Source organism: Chiloscyllium punctatum, chromosome 15 (genome assembly GCF_047496795.1).
Source record: "Chiloscyllium punctatum isolate Juve2018m chromosome 15, sChiPun1.3, whole genome shotgun sequence".
NCBI classification, from domain to species: domain Eukaryota; kingdom Metazoa; phylum Chordata; class Chondrichthyes; order Orectolobiformes; family Hemiscylliidae; genus Chiloscyllium; species Chiloscyllium punctatum.
This window is the reverse complement of record NC_092753.1, coordinates 79,501,747-79,523,120: the sequence shown is the minus strand read 5'-3', so window position 1 is coordinate 79,523,120 and position 21,374 is coordinate 79,501,747. Positions and strand designations below refer to the sequence as shown.

At 41.3% G+C, this 21,374-nt stretch overlaps 1 protein-coding gene across 2 annotated transcripts in view; it reads left to right on the top strand.

Annotated features, from left to right (window-relative positions):
• Window positions 1–19,938, top strand: part of mrps6 (mitochondrial ribosomal protein S6) — an 88,262-nt gene extending 68,324 nt beyond the window's left edge. For both annotated transcript variants that reach the window (XM_072585573.1, XM_072585572.1), the window contains exon 3: window positions 19,674–19,938. In XM_072585573.1, coding sequence (XP_072441674.1) covers window positions 19,674–19,857 — 184 coding nt within the window. In that variant the 3' untranslated portion in view covers window positions 19,858–19,938. The remainder of the gene's footprint in view (window positions 1–19,673) is intronic.
• The last annotated feature ends 1,436 nt before the right edge of the window (window positions 19,939–21,374 follow it).

The window sequence follows — 21,374 nt, the reverse complement described above, 5'->3', positions numbered from 1 at the left end:
GCCCCCTACCCTATACCTGTAACCCTGCATTTAACATGGCTAATCCACCTAGCCTACACATCCCTCGACACAATGGTCAATTTAGCATGGCACATCTTTGGACAGTGGGAGGAAACTGGAAGAAGGTAAAAACAATGACTGCAGATGCTGAAAACCAAATACTGGATTAGTGGTGCTGGAAGAGCACAGCAGTTCAGGCAGCATCCAACGAGCAGCGAAATCGACGTTACAGGCAAAAGCCCTTCATCAGGAATAAAGGATGAAGGGCTTTTGCCCGAAACGTCGATTTCGCTGCTCGTTGGATGCTGCCTGAACTGCTGTGCTCTTCCAGCACCACTAATCCAGGAAACTGGAAGAAACCCACACAGGCACGAGGAGAATGTGCGAACTCCACACGGATAGCAATCTGAGAGAAGAATCGAACCTGGATCCCCTGTACTGTGAGCAGCAGTGCTAACCACTGAGCCATCGTGCCACCAGTAGATTTTACATTTATTTAAAAGGGGTTTAGTGCCATGGTCAGCACGTCCTCCCTTAACCAATATCATATGAGCAAAGCATTCGATCACATAACGGGTTTGTTGGATCTTATTGTGTGAAAATTGGCCATGTGCCTCTTTCCAAAGATAATTAACTACCTGTGAAGCACTATGGGTTCCATTGGAGACATGAAAGGTGCATGAAACTTTGTACTTTAATTACTTCCAAATACTCAGATGTTTTCTGAATTCTTTTGGCTAAGGGTTGCCTCGTTCTCAGCATTTTTGATTGTACTGTTGAAATGGACACAACATTTCATGGAACATGGTTTGACATTAAAAACAGTCCAATCTAATTGAATAATATGGTAAAGTTATGGACATCTAGAAAGTCCACATTAAATGGATCAGTGTAGCCAACAAGGGGGAGTCTACAAAATGTGCATTTTGGGAGCAGGCATCAAGGAATCTGCAAATCTGCCAATACATTTAATGGATTATTATGAGCAACAACAGCATCTTGCATTTATTTAGAATCCCTGGTGTAAAATAGCGCCTTAGTGTTCCCAGTGATTGAAACAATCTCTCGGGATGTCAAAACAAGTTACCATATGGAAGAGATCACTGACTCACCCTTAATTTCTTCAGTATCTCACGGGTAGCGTAAGGTTCAAATGTTGTACCAGATGTGTACAATGCAGAAGTCTGTAATTGTTCCTTTCATTTTTACTTATTGGAACTTCAAATTGTAACCGAATATAGTGTCACAATTCACTGGGGGTAATGCACTATTTCTGGGCTTGTTCTGAAATGAAAAGATTTTAAGATAACACAAAATTCCCCAATTTACCTGATTTTCAGACCCATGTTGAAAGAAAGCAAGGATAAGGTTTAGATTAGATTAGATTAGATTAGATTACTTACAGTGTCTGTACTTAGTAAGAGTTACTACTTATTGCAAGTACTGTGAACTCTAGGAACAGGTAAACAGTTATTAACCATCAGCATATAAACTACAAATTAGAAAAACTCTAATCCCCTTATAAGATTTCCCCTTGCATGCATAAACACAGATAGACAAGTGGACAGGGAAAAATGGAAGGAAAGTTGGACGGCAGTTCACTGGTTCCTATTCATGGGTTGCTGAGCTGATTCCGATAACCCTTGTACTGGTCTGAATATTGCTTTTCGGTCGTCTTACTCTAGCTGCTTCCAGAAGGTTTGCAGGGGACAAGGGAGATGCTTGCTTGTAGAAGGTCTCTGACTTATCAATCAAAGGTCACAGATTAGATTAGATGATTAGATTCCCTACAGTGTGGAAACGGGTCCTTTGGCCCAACAAGTCCACACCGACCTTCCGAAGAGTAACCCACCCAGAACCATTCCCCTCTGACTAATACACCTAACACTATGGGCAATTTAGAATGGCCAATTCACCTGACCTGCATATCTTTGGACTGTGGGAGGAAACCAGAGCATCCAGAGGAAACCCACGCAGACACGGGGAGAATGTGCAAACTCCACACAGACAGTCGCCCGAGACTGGAATCGAACCTGGGACCCTTTGCTGTAAGGCAACAATACTAACCACTGAGCCACTATTACAACAAAATTGCTGAATGAAAGACAAACTGGTTTTCTTCAGGTTTGAAATGGATTTTAACTGCAGAGAACAGAGAGACGTCCTGTTCTGGAGGACGCTCCTCTCTACCTTGTTCCCTATCCCAAACCGTGAACCTGACATCCAACCACATAGTTGTTGACAGGCAAAAAGCTTTTGTTATTGATAGCAGGTCATCAGTCTATAGATCAATCAACTTCTTGTTGCCACCCAGCTGCAACCCCTTTGTTTCAGTTCATCTGCAACGCAAATTTAAATTCCTGCTTGTTCATACAGCTGGTTACATAATGATTATCATAAGTTGCTTTTCAAAGCATGCAGCAATCCTTTAAACTTGGTTTTAAAGTAGGTTTTTTTCACTGTCCACAATTTTAAAAAGCACAAAATCAAAAAGGCACAGTCTTTAGCGTAGCTTCTTTTTTTATTTGACAATTTTGGGACTGAATTCATTAAGATTTCTGTAGTTCTTGAAATGGGTGTTCTTCACTGATGGGTGTGCCTGAAACAAGACCCTTACAAAGCTATATACCCCAAGGGATTGTGCACTCTGGTGAAATTGATCCTTTGGATATAGATTGAACCTGGGATTGAAAGCAGAAACTCTTCAAGAGCATGCTGTTTTTTTCTCAGCATAAGGGAATTTTTGTAGAATTGTAGAATTTTACAGTCAAGAAGGAGGCAATTCAACCCATCATGTTTGTATCAGCTTCTAATAGAGCTACCTAGCTAGACCCACTCTTTGGTCATAATTCCATAGCTCTCTAAATTCATCACTTACAAATATATATTGATTGCTGTGGATATGAAGTCATGTAGGGGTATTTAATTAAGAATTTGTTGAGGGTAGAAGTTAGGATGATTCAGCTCAGCATCCTTGTGATTGTGAGTAATGTTACATTGAATAGTAGAAATGAACAGGATTGTGTACAGGCAAGTTGATTCTTTTTAATTAGATTTGAAGCATTTCTTTATGAGCTGTGAATAATACGGCCCTGGGTCCATTTATTAACCATCCATAGCTTGCCTGCAAATAAGATGCATTGTCTTCCTGAATCACTGTAGTTTCTGTGTTGATGCTGGACATGGTATTCTACCATGGTCATCATGGAAGAGTGGTAATTATGCATCTGTGATGCTGGTGTGAGAATCTAAGGCAGAATGGTATTTGGGTCCTAATCCTATAGCAGTGGGACTTTGGTTGGGTTCCTGGAGAGAACCCAGTTCCCCAAGATTTCTGTTCAATGAGAAACTTAGCATAGAACATAGAACAATACAGCATAGAACAGGCCCTTCGGCCCTCAATGTTGCGCCGACCTGTGAACTATTCTCAGCTCATCCTCCTACACTATCCCACCATCATCCATGTGCTTATCCAAGGGTTGTTTAAATCTCCCTAATGTGGCTGAGTTACCTACATTGGCAGGTAGGGCATTCCACGCCCTTACACTCTCTGAGTAAAAAGCAGCCCAAAGAGTTGGGCTGGCTAATCAGTGCCAGAGATTTGATGATGGTTGGCAGCTTTCACTCTGGTAGTAGTGAGAGTTCTGTCAAAGAGCCTGGGACACAGGAGGAAAGAACACTAAGAAAGCGAGAGAAGGATGATGGTACGCAAGATTTGTCTTTAACCCAAACTCTCCAGGACAGCATGAGAGACTACTGTAATAGCAAGCCTGTGTCTCAAGAGGCTCTGTGTCTCACCACGCTTCCATGTAAAGGTCAGATTGCCTTTAGCTTATTCACCCCTGGAGTAATTGAAATAACTGATGAAAAGTCTGATAATTGTCTTCCTGCTGCATGGTTCCCAATATTGTAGTCAATTTGCCTCTAGATAAAGTAACTGGATTGGAACCAGGAATACTTGGCAAACTGGCCCCATACCTTCTCTCTCCGATACCACCATTCCCTTGGTATGTAACATGAGTTCGAATAGCAAAACAGTATTTTTGCAGTTATGACAGTCTGCAATTTCTTTCTCTTGGTTTCACCTCTGCTTTTCCTAAATTTTAAAGTCTGCAGTGCCATTTGGTATTTTGCCAAAGTAGTCAATTGTTGTATTGAGCCAATTTGGATGTTGTCAAGCTATTCATAATTGAGTCCAATATTGTTCTGGCAACCAAAACTATGCACTTCTGATATAAGCCACTGAGTATCAATCAAGAACCTTAGCTGGTTTTGGTTTTCCTCCCCTGGTTCATAGTTAAAGACTTTGGCTTGTTGAATGAGAGAAATGCCAGCAGTGTAGTGTATCCAGCAATACTGCCTCTGTCTTGGGGTAGATTTTATGTCCAAGCAGCCTGAAGAGTCTGTTATATTTTAAACATTTACAGTAACTGCTATGAGTAAGATCAGAACCTTATTTTACAGTCAAAAAGTGTGGCGCTGGAAAAGCACAGCCGGTGAGGCAGCATCTGTGGCACAGGAGAGTCTACGATTCAAGCATAAGTTCTTCATCAGGAATGTGGTGGGCCCTGGGGGGAGGTGGGGGCTGAGTGATAAATGGGATGGGGGAGTGGGGCTGGGCGGAAGGTAGCTAAGAATGCGATAGGTGGATGAAGGTGGGGATGATGGTGACAGGCCAGAGAGGAGGGTGGAGTGGATAGGTGGGAAGGAATATTGACAGGTAGGACAGTTCAAGAGGGTGGTACTGAGTTGGAGGTTGGTATAAGGCAGGGAGCGGGGAGGGGAGAAAAGTTGTGAAATTGGCATTGATTCCGTGTGGTTGGAGGTTCACAAGGCGGACGTTGAGGTGTTCTTCCAGTCGTCGGGTGGCTCAGATTTGGCAGTGGAGAAGGCCCAGGCCTTGTATGTCCTTGGCGGGGTGGAAGGGAGCATTGAAGTGGTCGGCCACAGAGTGGTGGGATTGTCTAGTGTGTGTCCCAGAGATGTTCTCTGAAATGTTTCTGTCTCCCAAATGTAGAGGAGACCACGGTTGAGAGCAACGGACACAGTAGATGAGGTGTTTGGAGTTGCAAGAAAGTCTCTGCCAGATGTGAAAGGATCCTTTGGGGCTTTGGATGCAGGTGAAGGGAGGAGGAGTGGGCGCAAATTTTACACCTCTTGCAATGGCAGGAGAAGGTGCCGGGAGTGGAGGGTGGTTTGGTGGGGGGTGCATGGACTTAATGAGGGAGTCACAAATGGGACTGCTGATTGTGGTTGGGAGAGAAATATATCTCTGGTGGTGGAAATGGCAGAGGATGGTGTATTGTATCCGGAGGTTGGTGGGATGGAAAGTGAGGACCAAGGGGATTCTGTCCTTGTTGCAGTTGGAGGGGTAAGGTTCAAGGGCGGAGGTGCATGAAGTGGAAGAGATGCACTGGATGTCATTGCTGAACAAGTGGGAGGGGAAATTGAAGTCCTTTAAGTAGGAGGCCATCTGGGATGTCCTGGATTGGAATTGGTCTTCCTGGGGGTAGAAGCAGAGGAATTGGGAGTAAGGGATCACATTTTTACAGGGGATGGGGCTGTGAGGAGGTGTAGTCCAGGTGGCTGTGGGTTTGGAATAGATGTCCAATGTCATGACTGCCTGCTCCTGCCCCACCGAACCTATCTCTGTTTATGACCAGAACTACATACAGTACTCCAAATGTGGCCTTACCAAGGCCCTATACAGCTGCAACATCACCTTACAACTCTTGAATTCAATCCCTCTGCTAATGAACGCTAATACACCATAGGCCTTCTTACAAGCTCTATCCACCTGAGTAGCAACTTTCAAAGATCTATGAACATAGACCCCAAGATCCCTCTGCTCCTCCACCTTACTAAGAACCCTACTGTTCTTAAAATGGACAACCTCACACTTGACAGGGTTGAACTCCATCTGCCACTCCTCAGCCCAGCTCTGCACTGTATCTAAGTCCCTTTGCAGCCGACAACAGCCCTCCTCACAACTCCACCAATCTTTGTATCCATGTTTCCGGTTTCTACTTAACTTTCAATACCAAGAAGAATTTTTGCATGAAAATATTTAGAAACAGGCTAAGGCTATTAACCCAAGTCTTATCATGAGTGATAGACCTACTGTAATTTTCTGCCTCGCACTATTTCTTGAAATCTCTTCCCTTTTCAGCATTAAGTCTTGAGACCTTTTAGACTGGGCACTTCAATGGCTTTTATGGATAACTGAGTCCACAATTCTTGTTGCCCTTTTGTTGAGAAGGTGTTTCTGGCTGACATTCTTAATTTTTAACAGGCATTGCTGTTATTCAAATCTAGAACCATTTTGGTTAGTGCACCACGGTTCTGTAAATGTCACTTTGATCATGAGCTTGTTAATTGCCACGTTAACATGCTGCAGTCCTCTTCTTTTGCTTTAACTGACATTTATTTTGTGACTTTTACACCCTTGAGACATCATAAATTGCTTTGTAGCCAATAATTTAACTGTGCATTACATTCACTGTTACATAGGTAGTCAAGTTAACGGGATTGAACAAAACAAAGTCCAGCTATGCCATAAGTAACCAGTGCATGCGTTTTTACTGGGGCTGGTTAAGGCAGTGAACTTTGTTTTCTTGGGGAAAAAATGTCATGCAATCTTTTACATCCATTGAAGGAGAAAGTTTAATATCTCAAACTGGAAGAATAGTATCAACAATATAAGCCTTCCTAAATGTTTTCAGGCGAGACACCAAAAGAGTGATAAATTGCACCGTCAGCAATTGACAGCAAATGCTGATGTGGAAAGAATTTATTAATTAGTTAAGGTCCTCTACACTCCACATGTACACAAACACACAGGTACACAAACTCTATTCTGGTAGAGTTCTGATATTTAACTGACAGCTTTCCGCACTGACTTCAGCCTCCGTTCTTATTTCTGAAACAGTCTGGCAAGTTGCATGCACTTAGTTTCACTGCAGCTGGATTGGAACTGGAGTTGAGGACAATGTTGGTCACAAGTATCTCAGCACAGGAGGAGCAGAGGAACATGTGAGAATGCATTCGTTGAAATAAGAAGAGAAAAGTTATATTTCTAAACAGCAATCAACATGAAAAGGCAGGGCCTTGTAAAAGTGGAAGCTTTGCAATGTTGACTTGTCTCTTAAAAGGAGAGTCCTTTTTTAAAGTAGAATTTTGGGGAGTTTCGTCTTGTTTGTCTTTTACACAAGTGTACGTGCACCTTTGCCAAGTTATTCATTATCCATGAGCAAACAGCTAAAGTCTCAAACCGACAACTCTGTCCCCTTGCATAATGTCTCTTGACAGCCCGAGACGATCCTGTACACGGCCCCTTTTCATTTCCTGTTTATTGCTCAGTTTTCCAATCAGTGATTCTTAATCTGCAGTCAGTTGATCCCTCACCTCTGTTTTAAAATAACTGCTGCAAGTAGAACTTTATGCGGATCCCCAGAGTAAGAGACAGCAACTTCCTGTTTGAACAGTCCTATTTTAAACCTGCGCTGGAGTGGGCATTTTGTAGCTGATTGCCACCACAGCTCCTTGTGTGGAAGGTTTATCCTCATGGCTCATAGCACCAGTCTGTCAAGTCTGCAGCCCAGATTTCAATCCAAACCAATCCATTGTGCTAGTTGTAAAGCACAATATGCACTATGTTTTGGGCACTCTCAACCTATAGGGGTTGGATATGGATCCACAAATTTATCATTTGGTCTTGAGCTGATAATCGTACTGATCAATAGCTGTGTGGTGAGGCAATCAAAGGGAGCTTTTGGGCTAAGGCAGATTGTTGAGAAGTAATAGAGAAATAAATTCTGCATTTTAGAAATTCTCCATTATTCCCATCATAGTTCTAAAAAACTACAGATGTATATTTCTTCATTTTTGATAACATGATAACCACAGTCCAGTGTAACTGTCTATTCTTTGATGTTTGAGTAACTGCAGTGCTAACCCTCTCATTTCTCAAATTTTACTACTCACTTGTCTTCCTCCTTTGTTTAGTCGATTAGATAAATGTTATTGTATAAACAGTGCTGCTGTCTTCAGCAAAGAACTGGTTTGGGCAGGTAGGGTCTGGACAATTGATTTCTGAGGAAGAGTCACTGGACCTGAAACGTCTTCACAGCTACTGCCAGACCTGTTGAGCGTTTCCAGCAACTTCTGTTTTTGTTTCTGATTCACAGCATCTGCAGTTTTTTTGTATTTTGCATTTGAATTAGTTTATGTTGCTTTATGACTGCATTTCTAATGATAGTTATCTCCTCCACACAGCTTGAATAATTCCGCAAAAACAATTTCCTACTGTTCATGTTTTGTTTTAGCAATCTGATTGTCAGAACTGGACATCTTACACTTTATCAAACCGTGTGTTTGATGATGAAAACTTGCCTTGAGTAGGATGGTCTTATATTCTGTTGGAATCTAATTCCCATTGTTTTTATTACAAAGACATTTTTTTACATCCAATGTCGTCTTTTCCCAATGAGGGACTTGCCCACCGATTGGAAAACTAGTGGAGAACTCCTGTCAGCTCCTTGGTGAAGGCCCAACTGAATCAAATGCTCTACGGAAACTTTAGTAACCACCATTGGGTCTTCCCCAGGATTGAACTACCTGACAGAAGTCATCTTCCCTACCTGAGAGTAGTCAGCTAAAGAAAAGCTGGTAGCTTGTCATGCGATTAGTGGAAGCAGTGACTTCTGGTAATAGTGTGCCTGGCAGAAACTTAGGCTTGCTGAGGGATCCCAGTCCACAATGATTGAAGGCGAGGTGGGGTTTGCTGGCAAGGGTGGATCATTGTGGGTCAGTGACAAAGCTGGTGGAGTGACTTTCATTGACCTTCCCCTGCCCAATGCAATGTCTTTTGGGAGGAGCAGCCACCCCCAGAAAATCTTCTGGGGCCATAGGAAAGTTATGGTACCTGCATTTAATCCCAAGCCACCACCAAGTTGCAGTGAGGTCAGATATAGTGGCATCAACTGGTTCATTCATGAACATAATTGACATACTGGTGCTGGAAATCAGAAGCCCTGTGAGAGCGCATTCCCTTCCTTCTCGGATTATGGGACTGACATAAGGCCTCTCCTATGATTAGTAGGCCTGGCCATCATGTTTCTTGCCATGAGAGGCTGGATTATCTCCAACCCCAGATTGCTGCTTTGTTTTATAACTTAAAAATGGATTTCAACTGGACTGAACATCCCTGGGAGTTGTGATTGCTGTTATGTGACTGGTGTATTGGCATTGTAGTTGACTACAGGTAAACAAAACTGAGATCTAATTATAGATTTTAAATATTGCAAGCAGTTTTACTCCTGTTTGTTTTTAAAATCGTGATTCTGATATGCAGTGTTCCTGAGTTATTTGTTTGTGTCTGAAGTTGATTGAAATTTTGACTTGAACTTTCTCTGTGAATTAGTTGTGCAATCTTTGGACTATGGTTTCATGAATGCTGCCAACTGTCTAAATGTGGAACAATATCAGTTGTATGCTGCAGACTTCTGAAAGGCTTCTATACTTAAAGAGACATTGTTGTTTGTTGAAACAGTAACTGCAAACAGATCAGGGTTTTGAAAAAAAGCTATACTTAAAAGGATATAGACTCGTTGATTGAATTGATAAGTGAAGTTTTGAATATTCACACATTCTCAAATTGATTGTATAACAATGCTTGAAAGAAGTCAAATGGGAATTGTGTTTGTGGGCAGGCTGCAGCTGGATCCTGTTCCGGTTACAATTTGACTGTTTACCGAGCAGCTAGTCACAGATATCAGCAGCTTTTACTACTGAATACGTCATTCTAACAGGTCTGGCATCTGACTGCAGTAAGATTGTACCAGTTCGCACCAGGAGATTAATTTACTGATCTTGTGGAAAATAACTTGGCCTACAGTTCCTATTCATAAGGGCATACAGGCTTAAAGGCAGTAGAGAAGATTTATTTAAACTGACATTTAAATTGTCTGTGTCTTATGGTTCATTTATGTGATTCTAAAACTTCAGAATCATATAGCATTTGGTGAGGATCACTATTTTTAATTACTTTAGGATATTTTTCCAGAATCTTACTCACAAACTGATTGTTCACTATCTTACAGAAGATGAAGCTCCAAACTGCAAGTATGTAACAGACATTCTCCCTGCTGAGAAATTTTATTTAAGAAAATACATCTTTGATTTAATGAGCATCCAGTTTAGTTTTGAAATGCTACGGCCCTTAGTGTTAATTCTAACTGTAAAATTCCAAATTTTCTTAGCTGACATCTAAGCATATCTTGAAAAGTGATGTGCGGGTTTATTATGTATATAACTTACTGTTTTGAATGCAAAAGACACATGATATTTTGGGTTGAATGTTTTGAAAGGTTTCCTGTGATGAAACTGGAAAGACATTATCTTAGATTAGTCAGTTGGCATTGTTCAAATGGAGCATGATTTAAAAGGTTTCAACGGATTACAGTGTCATGATTTACAAGTGCGCCAGAGGAAATACAGCTGGTAGTACCAATGGATACTAAAGCAGAAAGTGCTCATAATAATTCAGCTTGTAGGATTCCCATGTTTTATCACAATATATATAGATGGTTAGGGTGGAATTATAATGTGAAATGGAGTTTCTTGTGTCAGAATTTATTAGAAATATTAACACTTCAAGAAAGAGGGAGACAGAAAGCAAGAAGCTTTACCATTGGGAGAATGCTGAAATCATTGTTAATCATTAGAAGCAGGACATTTAGAAAATCTTAATATATTCAACCATGTGGTTAACTGAAAGGGAGATGATGCTTCTGAAATTTGTAAGATGTTTGAGGCCCTATCAAGGAGGATGATAAAAGGGTGCCTGTAGATGTCGTGTATTTGGATTTCTGAAAGATGTTTATTAAGATGCTGCATAAATGATTATTGTACATGGTAAAAGCTCAGGAATGAAGGTCATATATTGCATAGATAGAGAATCGACTAACTAATAGGAAACCCTTGCCTCTGATCACTTGTGATGTACATCACATCATGTGATAACAACCACTCTAACTCACACGGAGACCCCACTGTGAGAGATATCTGTGTTGATGCAGATACACATTAGCCATGCAATTGTAATTCCTAGGAGAATGTGACCATCTTCTGGTCCCCTTCCTGCATCCTACTTGAAGAACTTGTGGGAAATGGAACCGGCTGGGAGAAAAACTACAAAGTCTTCATTGTGCAGGTGTTCATATTTTAATTCATGGTGACAGAACCTCAATGTTAATGTTCCAAATTACTTAGGTAGTGCATTGGAAATCAAGCCCCACTGTTCCTGAATCATCACAAAAGTTAAAGATTTCATAAAGTATGGAAAGGTCCACAACATACCTGACTTAAAGGGATGGAAAGCACAGACCAGGTATCTGTGTTGGACACGAATCACTATTTATTACAAGTACCTAGACTTTACCTTCGTGTAAACGGTTATAGACCACTGGCATATACTACAATTAATGGAAACACTAATTCCCTCATAAGCTCCTTCTTCCACACACACAGCAAACAAATAGACCGATGGGAAAGACTGGAAAGAGTTCGGTAGTCACTATTGCCAGATACCATTGCTCAGATGACCTTTATGACTCTTCTGAGCAGCACATTGCTTCAGCTGTCTTGCTCTGTTTTCATCCACTGGCTGGCGAAAGATGCAAGGTGTTTGGTTGCTTTATAAAAGTCTCTGACTCATCTGTTAAAAGTCACATGCACACAACAATTGTTGCCAGAAAGATAAGTCAGTTTTCTTCAGGTTTGCAATGAGTTTTGACTGCAGCGAACAGGAAGACCGCTCCTGAGTTACGGAAGAATTAAATACCACTCTCTTACTCTTTAACTTGTTCCTTGATTTACGTTGTTTAGTTACCTGACAACCAATCAAACTGTTGTTGGCAGGTAAGATGATCTCTGTCATTGTTAACTGGTCACTAGTTCATAGGGGATTATGGTTGGCACAGACTGATTGGACTGAAGGGTCTGTTTCGGTGCTGTATGACTCTGACTGTATACCAATCAACTTTTTGCTGGAGATTATACTGTGCTTCCAGGCAAGAAACCTTGATGGAAGAGGTGGAGAGCCACAGTGCAGGCTTTCCATATTGTGCTTCATTCTTGTGCTTGCTCAAGTCTCAGAAGCCAATGTAGAATGCATGAATCTTATCCCTCCCTGTATTATTTTAAATCGAATTCCCCCAATCTATCTGATTTCTTTCTCTCTCTCTCTCTTTGTCTTAGTCACTCCTCACTTTCTGACATTACAAATGTACAAATTAACAGTATGAATAGGACATTAGGCCCATTGATCCTACTCTGTTATTTGATTGGAATGCTGCTGTCCTTGCTGTAATCTCAACTCCACTTTCCTACTCAAACCCTATTCATTTTGATTCCACTGTTGGTGAAAAATCTATCTACCTCTGCTTTAAAGATTTTGCTTAATGATTCAGTTACCTTCAAGCATGAAGGAGTTAACCCAAAAGGTGGTAGAGGAAGAAAAGGGATTATGTTAATACCAAGCCTTTAGAACAGTTAAGACTAGTTTCCTGCTTCAGCGTCTATTACTATCTATTGGTAAGATCTACTTGTTAGCATTCAATCAAATGTCAATTTGTTTTAGAAAAAAAGTGTTTGTCACATCGTGAAACATAGCAACAGGAGCAGACCATTCAGCCCCTCAAATCTGTTCCATCATTCAATAAGATTGATGCTGGTCTGTGGCCTAATTTCATATGCCAGCCTTTGGCCGGTATCCCTTAACAAAATATTATCTATCACAGATTTAAAATTAACAATCAATCCAGTATCCAGTGCTGTTATCAGAAAAGAGTTGCGAAAATCTACCACCCTTTGTGTGTAGAAGTTCCTCCTAACTTCTCTCCTGAATAATCTGGCCTTAATTCTCAGACTCTGCCTTTGTACAGGTAATTTAACAATGGATTCAAATGAATCCTAAGCAGCTTTCTCGCTGTCAGCTGTGTACTGCTCCTTTTACACTGTAGAAGAGCTGTGCTTCCTTGGGAATTTATCTTTATTTTCCCCTCTCCACTTTGGTTTGAGAGAACAGTAAAATTTATTTGTACGTTGTTGCTCCACGAATATTAGCTCTCTAACCATTTTCTGACATTTATGAAATTTGTCTATCTGCACTTTTTTTTTGTTAGCACCAACCTGGAAGGACATGGTATGTCCAGGAAATTGTGATAACTCAGATGGTATTGCTGATATAGAAAAGATTTGCATCACATGTTGAACTACAAGTCTGCTCCTGCTCCTGCTCCTGCTCATGTTCCTGCAGCGAACTGCATAACCAACATTAATTTGGTTTGACACAGTGGTCAAGTTGGCTGCATGGTTAATCTTGAACTTGGTACTAAGATAACAAACTGAGAAACAGGATATTGCAACATCCTTGAGTCACTGGCCTGCCTCCATGTTGAGAAGTCACTCCAAATGTAGTGCTTTGCTGTATTTGATAGTTTTATACCATCAATGTCATGGGTCAAATTTGGATCACAGCATGTGACTTTTGTCAACATTGTCTTTCCAAAAGCTAGTGTGCTTCCAATTAAACCTGTTGGACTATAACCTGGTGTTGTGTGATTTTTACCTTTGTACACTGGGATCTGGGTTGACTGTAAATTTGACTCTGATATTGTGCTTTTGATCAGGTACTCCTCCTAGTCAATCAAGACATTTCATAGTTTGCTCTAGAGTGGTTTGGAATACCTTGATTTCAGGCCTAAGCATCTAACTTAACATCCACGCCAGCTTCATGTTGGGACCAACAGAGCAGATTGCTTCATTTTGCTGCTCACTGTATTGAGGTTTTGGCAATTTGTTGCAATGTAAAAATAAGCAACCCGTTTGAATTCAACTATTTGTTATCGTTTATAGAAATTCCCCTGTATAGTGCCTGCTGCCTTATGTACTGAATGTTTTTCTCAGTATGCACTGTTTTTACACTATTAACCAGTCAAAATAATCTTAAGTTCCAGAGAACCTCTGGGTAAAGTTCTGTAACCAATATGATTGCCTTTCTGAATCCATCCATTGGAAGAGTAACTGTGTCTGTGTCTTCCATATTGTAATCACCTGAATTGCTCTAGTTAAATAACTGAGTCAGTATTTTCCACATTGTTGGTATTCGCTGGTTAGGAGATTAGTATTCTTCAAATTCAGTTTCCTGTTATTTTGTTCCTGAATTTCCCAGCAAATCATATTCCTAATGGATTATTAGCAGCATCTTCATATTTTTGAACCATATGGAGTTTCCTGTATTGCTGATAAAATGTGCGGAGGAGTTTCAAATCATTAATCCAATCCAAGATTCGTTTAAGAAGGGGATAATTTGCTGTTTACTTGCTCACAAAAGCACCAGCAACCTTGGTCAGTTTCATAGGGAAAGTTTCATTTGCATCCTCAGTAGTTCTTGGAATGTACTGGTTTTTGAAGAGATAGGGGAAGAAAGAAGTTTCAGACCATGTGCTCCACATCTTGCCCTCACTTCTCTTGGCCAAAGCTATTACCCTCTCTCACAGGCTAGAATAACGTGCTGTGCATTCTCATGTTCACACCAACAGCCTCTCATCATGCTGCAGCTTCCTCCTTCCCAGTTCATGCAAGCAATCTTTGCCCCAAATCTCTAGTTCACACCGGTACCCATCTCTCCATGCCCACACATCTACTTCATGCTGGCACCCACCTCATGTTCCTCACTTCTGGAGCTCACAGTGGCACCATTCCCAACCCTCTGGTTTACGTTCACACCCACCTCCTGATCATCACCCCTCTGGTTTACACTGGTACCCATCTCCCAATCCCCACCTCCCTGGTTTACATTGGTACCAATTCTCGCCACTCTGATTTACATTCGTACCCACCTCCTTATCCTCACCCTTCTGGTTTATACTGACACCACCTCCTGATCCTCACCCCCCCTGGTTTACATTGGCATCAATTCTCACCCCTGTGGTCTAGGCTGGAAAGCATCTCCCTATACCTACCCACCTTTGTTGCATTGGTGTCTATCTCCAGCCCAAGCCCTCCGGCCCTGCAATTAGTTCACACTTGGCAAGCACCTAATACTCCCTTCCAATTCACAAGATCTTTCTTTCTCGCTCTCTGTCATTCAGCTTTCCCCTTGCACTTTGTACTGACATCCTATGCAGAAAATTTGTCACATGGGATGAGACCATTTGGCCCATCATGTTGTCTAGCCATGTCTCTTCCCTTTAATTGGGCCCACCTAGTGCTGCTGCTGTTCAAGTCATAGAGGCTTACAGCATGGAAACAGACCTTTGGTCCAACCAGTCCATCACCATCCCAAACTAGACTAGTCCCACCTGCCTGCTCCTGGCCCATATCCTTTCCTATTCATGTATCTATCCAAATGTATTTTAAACATTGTAATTGTACCCACATCCACCACTTTCTCAGGAAGTTCATTCCACATATTGACCACCCTCTATGTTAAAAAAAAATTGCCTCGTGTCTTTTTTTAAATCTCTCTCCTCTCACCTTAAAAATGTGTCTCCTGGTCTTGAAATTGCCCATGCTAGGGAAAAGACAACCACCATTAACTCTACATATGCCTTCCCTTATTTTATAAACTTCTGTCAGATTGGCTTTTAACCCCCTACATTTCAGTGAGAAGAGTTCCAGCCTTTCTTTATCACGTAAACCAGAGGAGCACCTGAAATTGTAAAACCATCTTGTGTTCAAGCCATTGTCTCTAATTGCTGCTCTTGACAATTGTGCCCCATCTCTGCCATCCTGGTTATTGAAAGCTAGCACTCTCTACGACTTTGCGAGCTGCTTACATCTGCTTGTGCGTGTGTGGGCTGAAGGTCTGTGTTCGGGTTGGTCAGGGGAGGTGCAATCTTTTTGAAGACTGAATATGATCCTGTTCCGAACATTTACTACATTAGCTTGTGGAAATAGCTGTGTGGAAGAGTACCACATGTAAGTTAATCAGCAAAGGCTTTGCAAGACTCCTTTTTTAAAGCCTTTAATTTATTTCTCAACACTGTGGATCAGAGTGGAAAAATCCATTTAATATTGTTATCAAGGCCAGCGAAATTACTCATTAGGCAAATGAGTTTAACGCAGGAAATACATTTCATGGAGCATGTGACAGGTGACAGTGATTACACCTTTGTAAATATTAAGCAGTAAATGTATAATTTCTGGTTCAGCCTGGATTTCCATTATCCTTTTCATTTTCATGTTTGTAAACCATATCTTTAATTGCTATGTGGAAAACTACTTTATGCAACATGCCTGTCTCCTTGTAACTAATTACTTTAACTGGAAGCAACTGTACAGCCATATAATTACATATATGTAATTACATTGATCTCTCCACTACCCTCGTCCCCAGTAAAAACAGGAACAGTAATGTAACCAGTAGAGGAGCCTTATTTCCCAATATGTGATCTTATTATGATGTTCATTGAGTGCATTGACAGGAGTTATTCTGCTTGGGTAAACCAATGACCTTTTTTGATCTTTCATTTAACTGAAGTTCATTTAACAACGCGGCGTGAATAAAAATGTGCCTTGACCTGCCACGGGCAGAAGATTTACGACTTTTGAAGGACGATTAAACTCTATTTGCAAACTCTGGCTGCTTCGCACAAAGAAGAAGACAACTTCATTTCTTCTCAGAATCACAGAATTATTGTTGTGCAGAAGGAGGTTATTTGGCCCATCATGCCTCCACTGGCTTGGTTATCTATTGCCAATTTCCTGCCTTTTTGCTATATTTCTGTGCACTGTTACTATCCAGAAAATAGTCCAATGCCCCTTTAAATACCTCAATTGAGCCTGCCTCCAGTATGTTTCTTGGCAGTGCAGTCCATACCCTAACTACTCACTGTGTTATTCTTGTTTCTTTCGCAAATGGAAACATCTTTGCCCTAACTATTCAGTTGAGCCCACTCATAGTTTTGAGAGCCTTAACCTGATCTCCTCTTGGCTGCCTTCCTTGGAGGCAGTTCAGTCCCAACTTCTCCAGTGCACCCTCTTAACTTGAAGATTCTCATTCCAGGAACTATTGTTGTAAATCACTTCTGTACTCCCTGTAATGCATTCCTATCTTTCCTATAATATGGTGCCCACACAACTCCAGCTCAGGTCTAACAAGTGTCTTTTCCAAGTTTTCAGTGGAATTTATTTAATTTGTCAATTACTGTTTTGCTGGGTACTTTTACAAAACATTTAGTCACCTCCTAAACTGTGAAATGTGCCAGGAATTGATGCAAAGTTGTCCTCTCACTTGAGACCAACTTCCCACAGGTCTTGCCTGTGACATGCTTCAAACTGGACCTTGGGTTTTATTTCAATAAAACTCACGCATAGTAGGACATCCTTGGAAAAGCATATTGGCCAATGTGTTCTCAAAAGTGGCTGGCTGGATGCTGACTTGGAGCTACAGCCTTGACAGCAGGGATACACTGGCTAGCAAAGGCCCATAATACTGTTCCTTATGACCCCTCTGTAATAGTGAGATTCATTAAAAAAGAATGCTGGAAGTATCTAGTTGTCCCTTTTAAGAAACATTGTCTAGGCATCCTGTAGATTTAGATCAGCTGAGTTATGACCATGGATCAACAACCTATGGACATATCGAACTTTTAATTCTCGCACATCTCAGAAGATGTATTGCTTGCCCATTTACTTCCTTCCTCCTAACTCTCCAAGGCCCCAGACATACCCTCCAGGTGAAGCAGTGATTTTCCTGTACTCAATCAAGTCTACTGCATTCACTGTTCACAATATAGTCTCCTCTATGTTGGGGAGATAAAGTGCACTCTGGGTGACCACTTTGCAAGACACAGATGTTCTGTTCTCAAAAATGACGCCGAGTTTCCTGATGCCTGCCACTTCAATACCCCACCATGTTCTTGCATCAACATTTCTGTTTTGGGCCTGCTGCAGTGTCCCAGTGTGTCTCAGCATAAACTTGAACAACTGCATCTCATTTTCTGCTTGAGGACCCCATAGCCTCCAGGACTCAACATTAAGCTCAATAACTTTCAAGCCTGATTCCAACCTTCCTTGTTATTTTTTGCGCAATCCTGTTGACATGGGTTGCTTTCAGCACAGTCACCCATTCTCACATACTCTCAGACCCATTAGCAGACTATATCGATTGCTTTCAGTACAGTTCACCCATTTTCTCACTCTTACCTCTGTTTATCACTTATTCAACTTTTCTTCTGCCCTTTCCTGCTCTCTGTCACCTTTGTTTATGCACCCCTCTCATATGTCTCTTCTCTGGGCTCCATCTGCACCCATCTGCTCATCTTTCCCCCTTACCCCAGTTCTGCTTCAGCATAAATATCACCTTTCCCTAGCTGCTAACACTCTGAGGAAGAGTCACTAGACACAAAACATTCACTCTGCTTTCTTCCCATAGATGCTACCAGACAAACAGAGTTTTGCCAGTTATTTCTTTGTCTTCTGTCTCATTTAGTCCTCTTTGACTTTCTTTGATTTCTTTTTTTGTTTTACATTTTTCTATTTCAGTTAATCCACTTCCATTTCAATGATTTGGAGATGCCGGTGTTGGACAGGGGTGGACAAAGTTAAGAATCACACAACACCAGGTTATAGTCCAGCTGGTTTAATTGGAAGCACTAGCTTTCGGAGCGGCGCTCCTTCATCAGGCAGCGCTCCAAAAGCTAGTGTGCTTCCGATTAAACCTGTTGGACTATAACCTGGTGTTGTGTGATTTTTAACTCCATTTCAATGCTTATTATAGTTCTGCTTCCACAGGACCTCTATCTGATCCCCTCCCTCCTGTCTTATTGAGAAGAGTTCTATCTTTCCTGGTCACTGCACTTGATTGTCCTATGTACAATATATTCTTTTTAAATCGCTAGCCCCTCTTACAATCTTCATTTTTTTCCCAAAGTCAGGCACCCGTAGTTTTCTACAATGACCTAATCAATTGTGCATATAGGTTTAGTATTACCTTTTTCCACTTGTGAAATGAAATCCCTGCTCCTTTTGAGGTTTTGTAATGTAGTATGCATTTCATCTCTCTCTGGAGTGGCAATAGTAGGGGTCTTTCTACTCTTTCTCCATCACCACCTCCCTCCTACACACACACACACACACACACACACGCACACGCACACGCATCTCCCCCCTCTTCCCTCCCGTGAACAAAGGCATGGCCTATTTGTCAGTCTCTCTGTGCAGTGATAGCTCCTATGAATGCCTGTAAAATGCTCACAGATGGGACAGTGGATCGTAATTGGTTGCCTGGTTCACGAGGCCACTGCTAATGTTCTACCACTGGTATGGTGCTGAGGAGGAGATAGGATCCTTCCCTGACATCTTCCATCATCATTATGGTGATAGCCTAATGATATTATCACTGCACTGCTCATCCAGAGACCCCAGGTTCAAATCCTGCCACAGCAGATGGTGAAATTTAAATTTAATGCGCCATTTTGCCAATCCTCCTGGTACCTATCCTGTTTCCAGCAAACTGGTATAAAAAAAGTGGATTTAAAAGTTCAAAATTAAATGATTATGGGTGAAGCGAGAAATATCATGGAAAGAATTTATATCGCCGTATTTGTAGTCACGAGAAAAAAAAGGTTATTTTTCTAAGTTTATTTGTATTTTGTTTATTTCAGATATTTCCTGCTGGACTTTGATGCCCCTCCAACCATTATCCCAACCATGTTGGACCATTTAGGACGTGACATCGATGTAATCAGGCCTACAATCCTGAAACACTGCACTCCAGAGACTGATGAAAACTGCCCTGGGCTGCTCCAACCTGACTACGAAGCAAAATTTCAATCCAAAAGGAAGTGATCTCATGTCAATTATTTATTTAAAGGAACATAAAACCGAAGCTGATAGAAGGCTACTTTAATAAAGATGAGAAGACTTAAATTACTGGTGTATTCTTTTTTTGTTTTTGTCTGCTGGAACATTTTAAATTTTAAAATGTATTTCTTCTGTTTGAACTGTATGTTTTCATTCAGGTCAGCCTACATTTCCATGGTGCTGGAAAAGCATAGCGGTCAGGTAGCATCCAAGGAGCAGGCAAATCGACGTTTCGGGCAAAAGCCCTGATTAAGGGCTTTTGCCCGAAACATCAATTTTCCTTCTCGGATGCTGCCTGACTTGCTGTGCTTTTCCAGCACCACTCTAATCTAAACTCTAGTTTCCAGCATCTGCAGTCCTCACTTTTGCCTACATTTTCATGGGATCATACTTACTCAAAATTGCATTTATGTAGCTTGTCTAGCTGAGTGGATATGTGTTGGAGTGCCATAAGAAGGCAAGGCTGTATCTCAGCTGAACCTGATTCTTTAGCCACCCTCTATCCACCCAATTTAATATGTGAAGTTCAGTAAAAATGTTGTCCCCAAATATTAACAGTTCTGCATGATGTCGGGATCTCCTAGAACACTATAACAATCATCTTCCCAATAATATGGAAGAGATGGCCTGTATCTATAAAAAGCATTGCATATCCACCCAGACCAGTACTGTTTTTTTTTAATCACCATGGTAATGAAAGCAGTTACTAATGATATCGTCAAACAACATCCACTCAATGGTAATCTCGCTCAGTTGCAGTTTTTCCACTGAACACTCATCCTTGAACTAGAAAAAAAGATAGAGTAACTGTGATGAAAGGAGGTGGGTTTGGGTCAATGCATCATTTTCTAATAGTTTGAGTCATACTTAATGATATAAAGGAACGGGGGCTGTTTTTGGAGATCACTTTCTCAGCGTGTTGCAGTTCACTTGGGCAAGGTACTAAGTCTGACCATCACTTAATGGTGTGAAGGTCATTGAGGGAACGCCTTAAAATCATGCAAGAGGCTGTTTGCTGAAAACATGAATGTTCATTCCATCTGATAGTGAACCATCCTCTGCCAATTCACAACCCCACCCCCGAGCTTGGATAATGTCCAGGCTTGAGCTAATAACTAGCTGGTTCTACTTGCCCTAAGTGTTGGTTAAACAGTGACTATCTGCAACAAGAAATTATCCATTCACCACCCTGAAGTCACCTGAGGGAAAACTCAGCTAGATCAGACAAAAGAAGGATGTGAATGCATTGGAGCGAGTGCAGCAGTGTTTACAAGAATGGGTCCAGGGATGAGGATTTCAATTTAATGATGAGGTTGGGACTGTTCTCCTTGGAAAGAAGAAGCCTAAGAGGAGATCTGAAAGAGACTTTCTAAACCACGAACTGGCTGGACAAAGTAGATAGGGAGAGTTGCTCTTGCTTATAAAGTCGACAAGGACTAGAGGGCATAGATTTTAAAGTCATCAGCCAGAGAAGTGAGGGTGAAATGAGTAAAAACATTTTC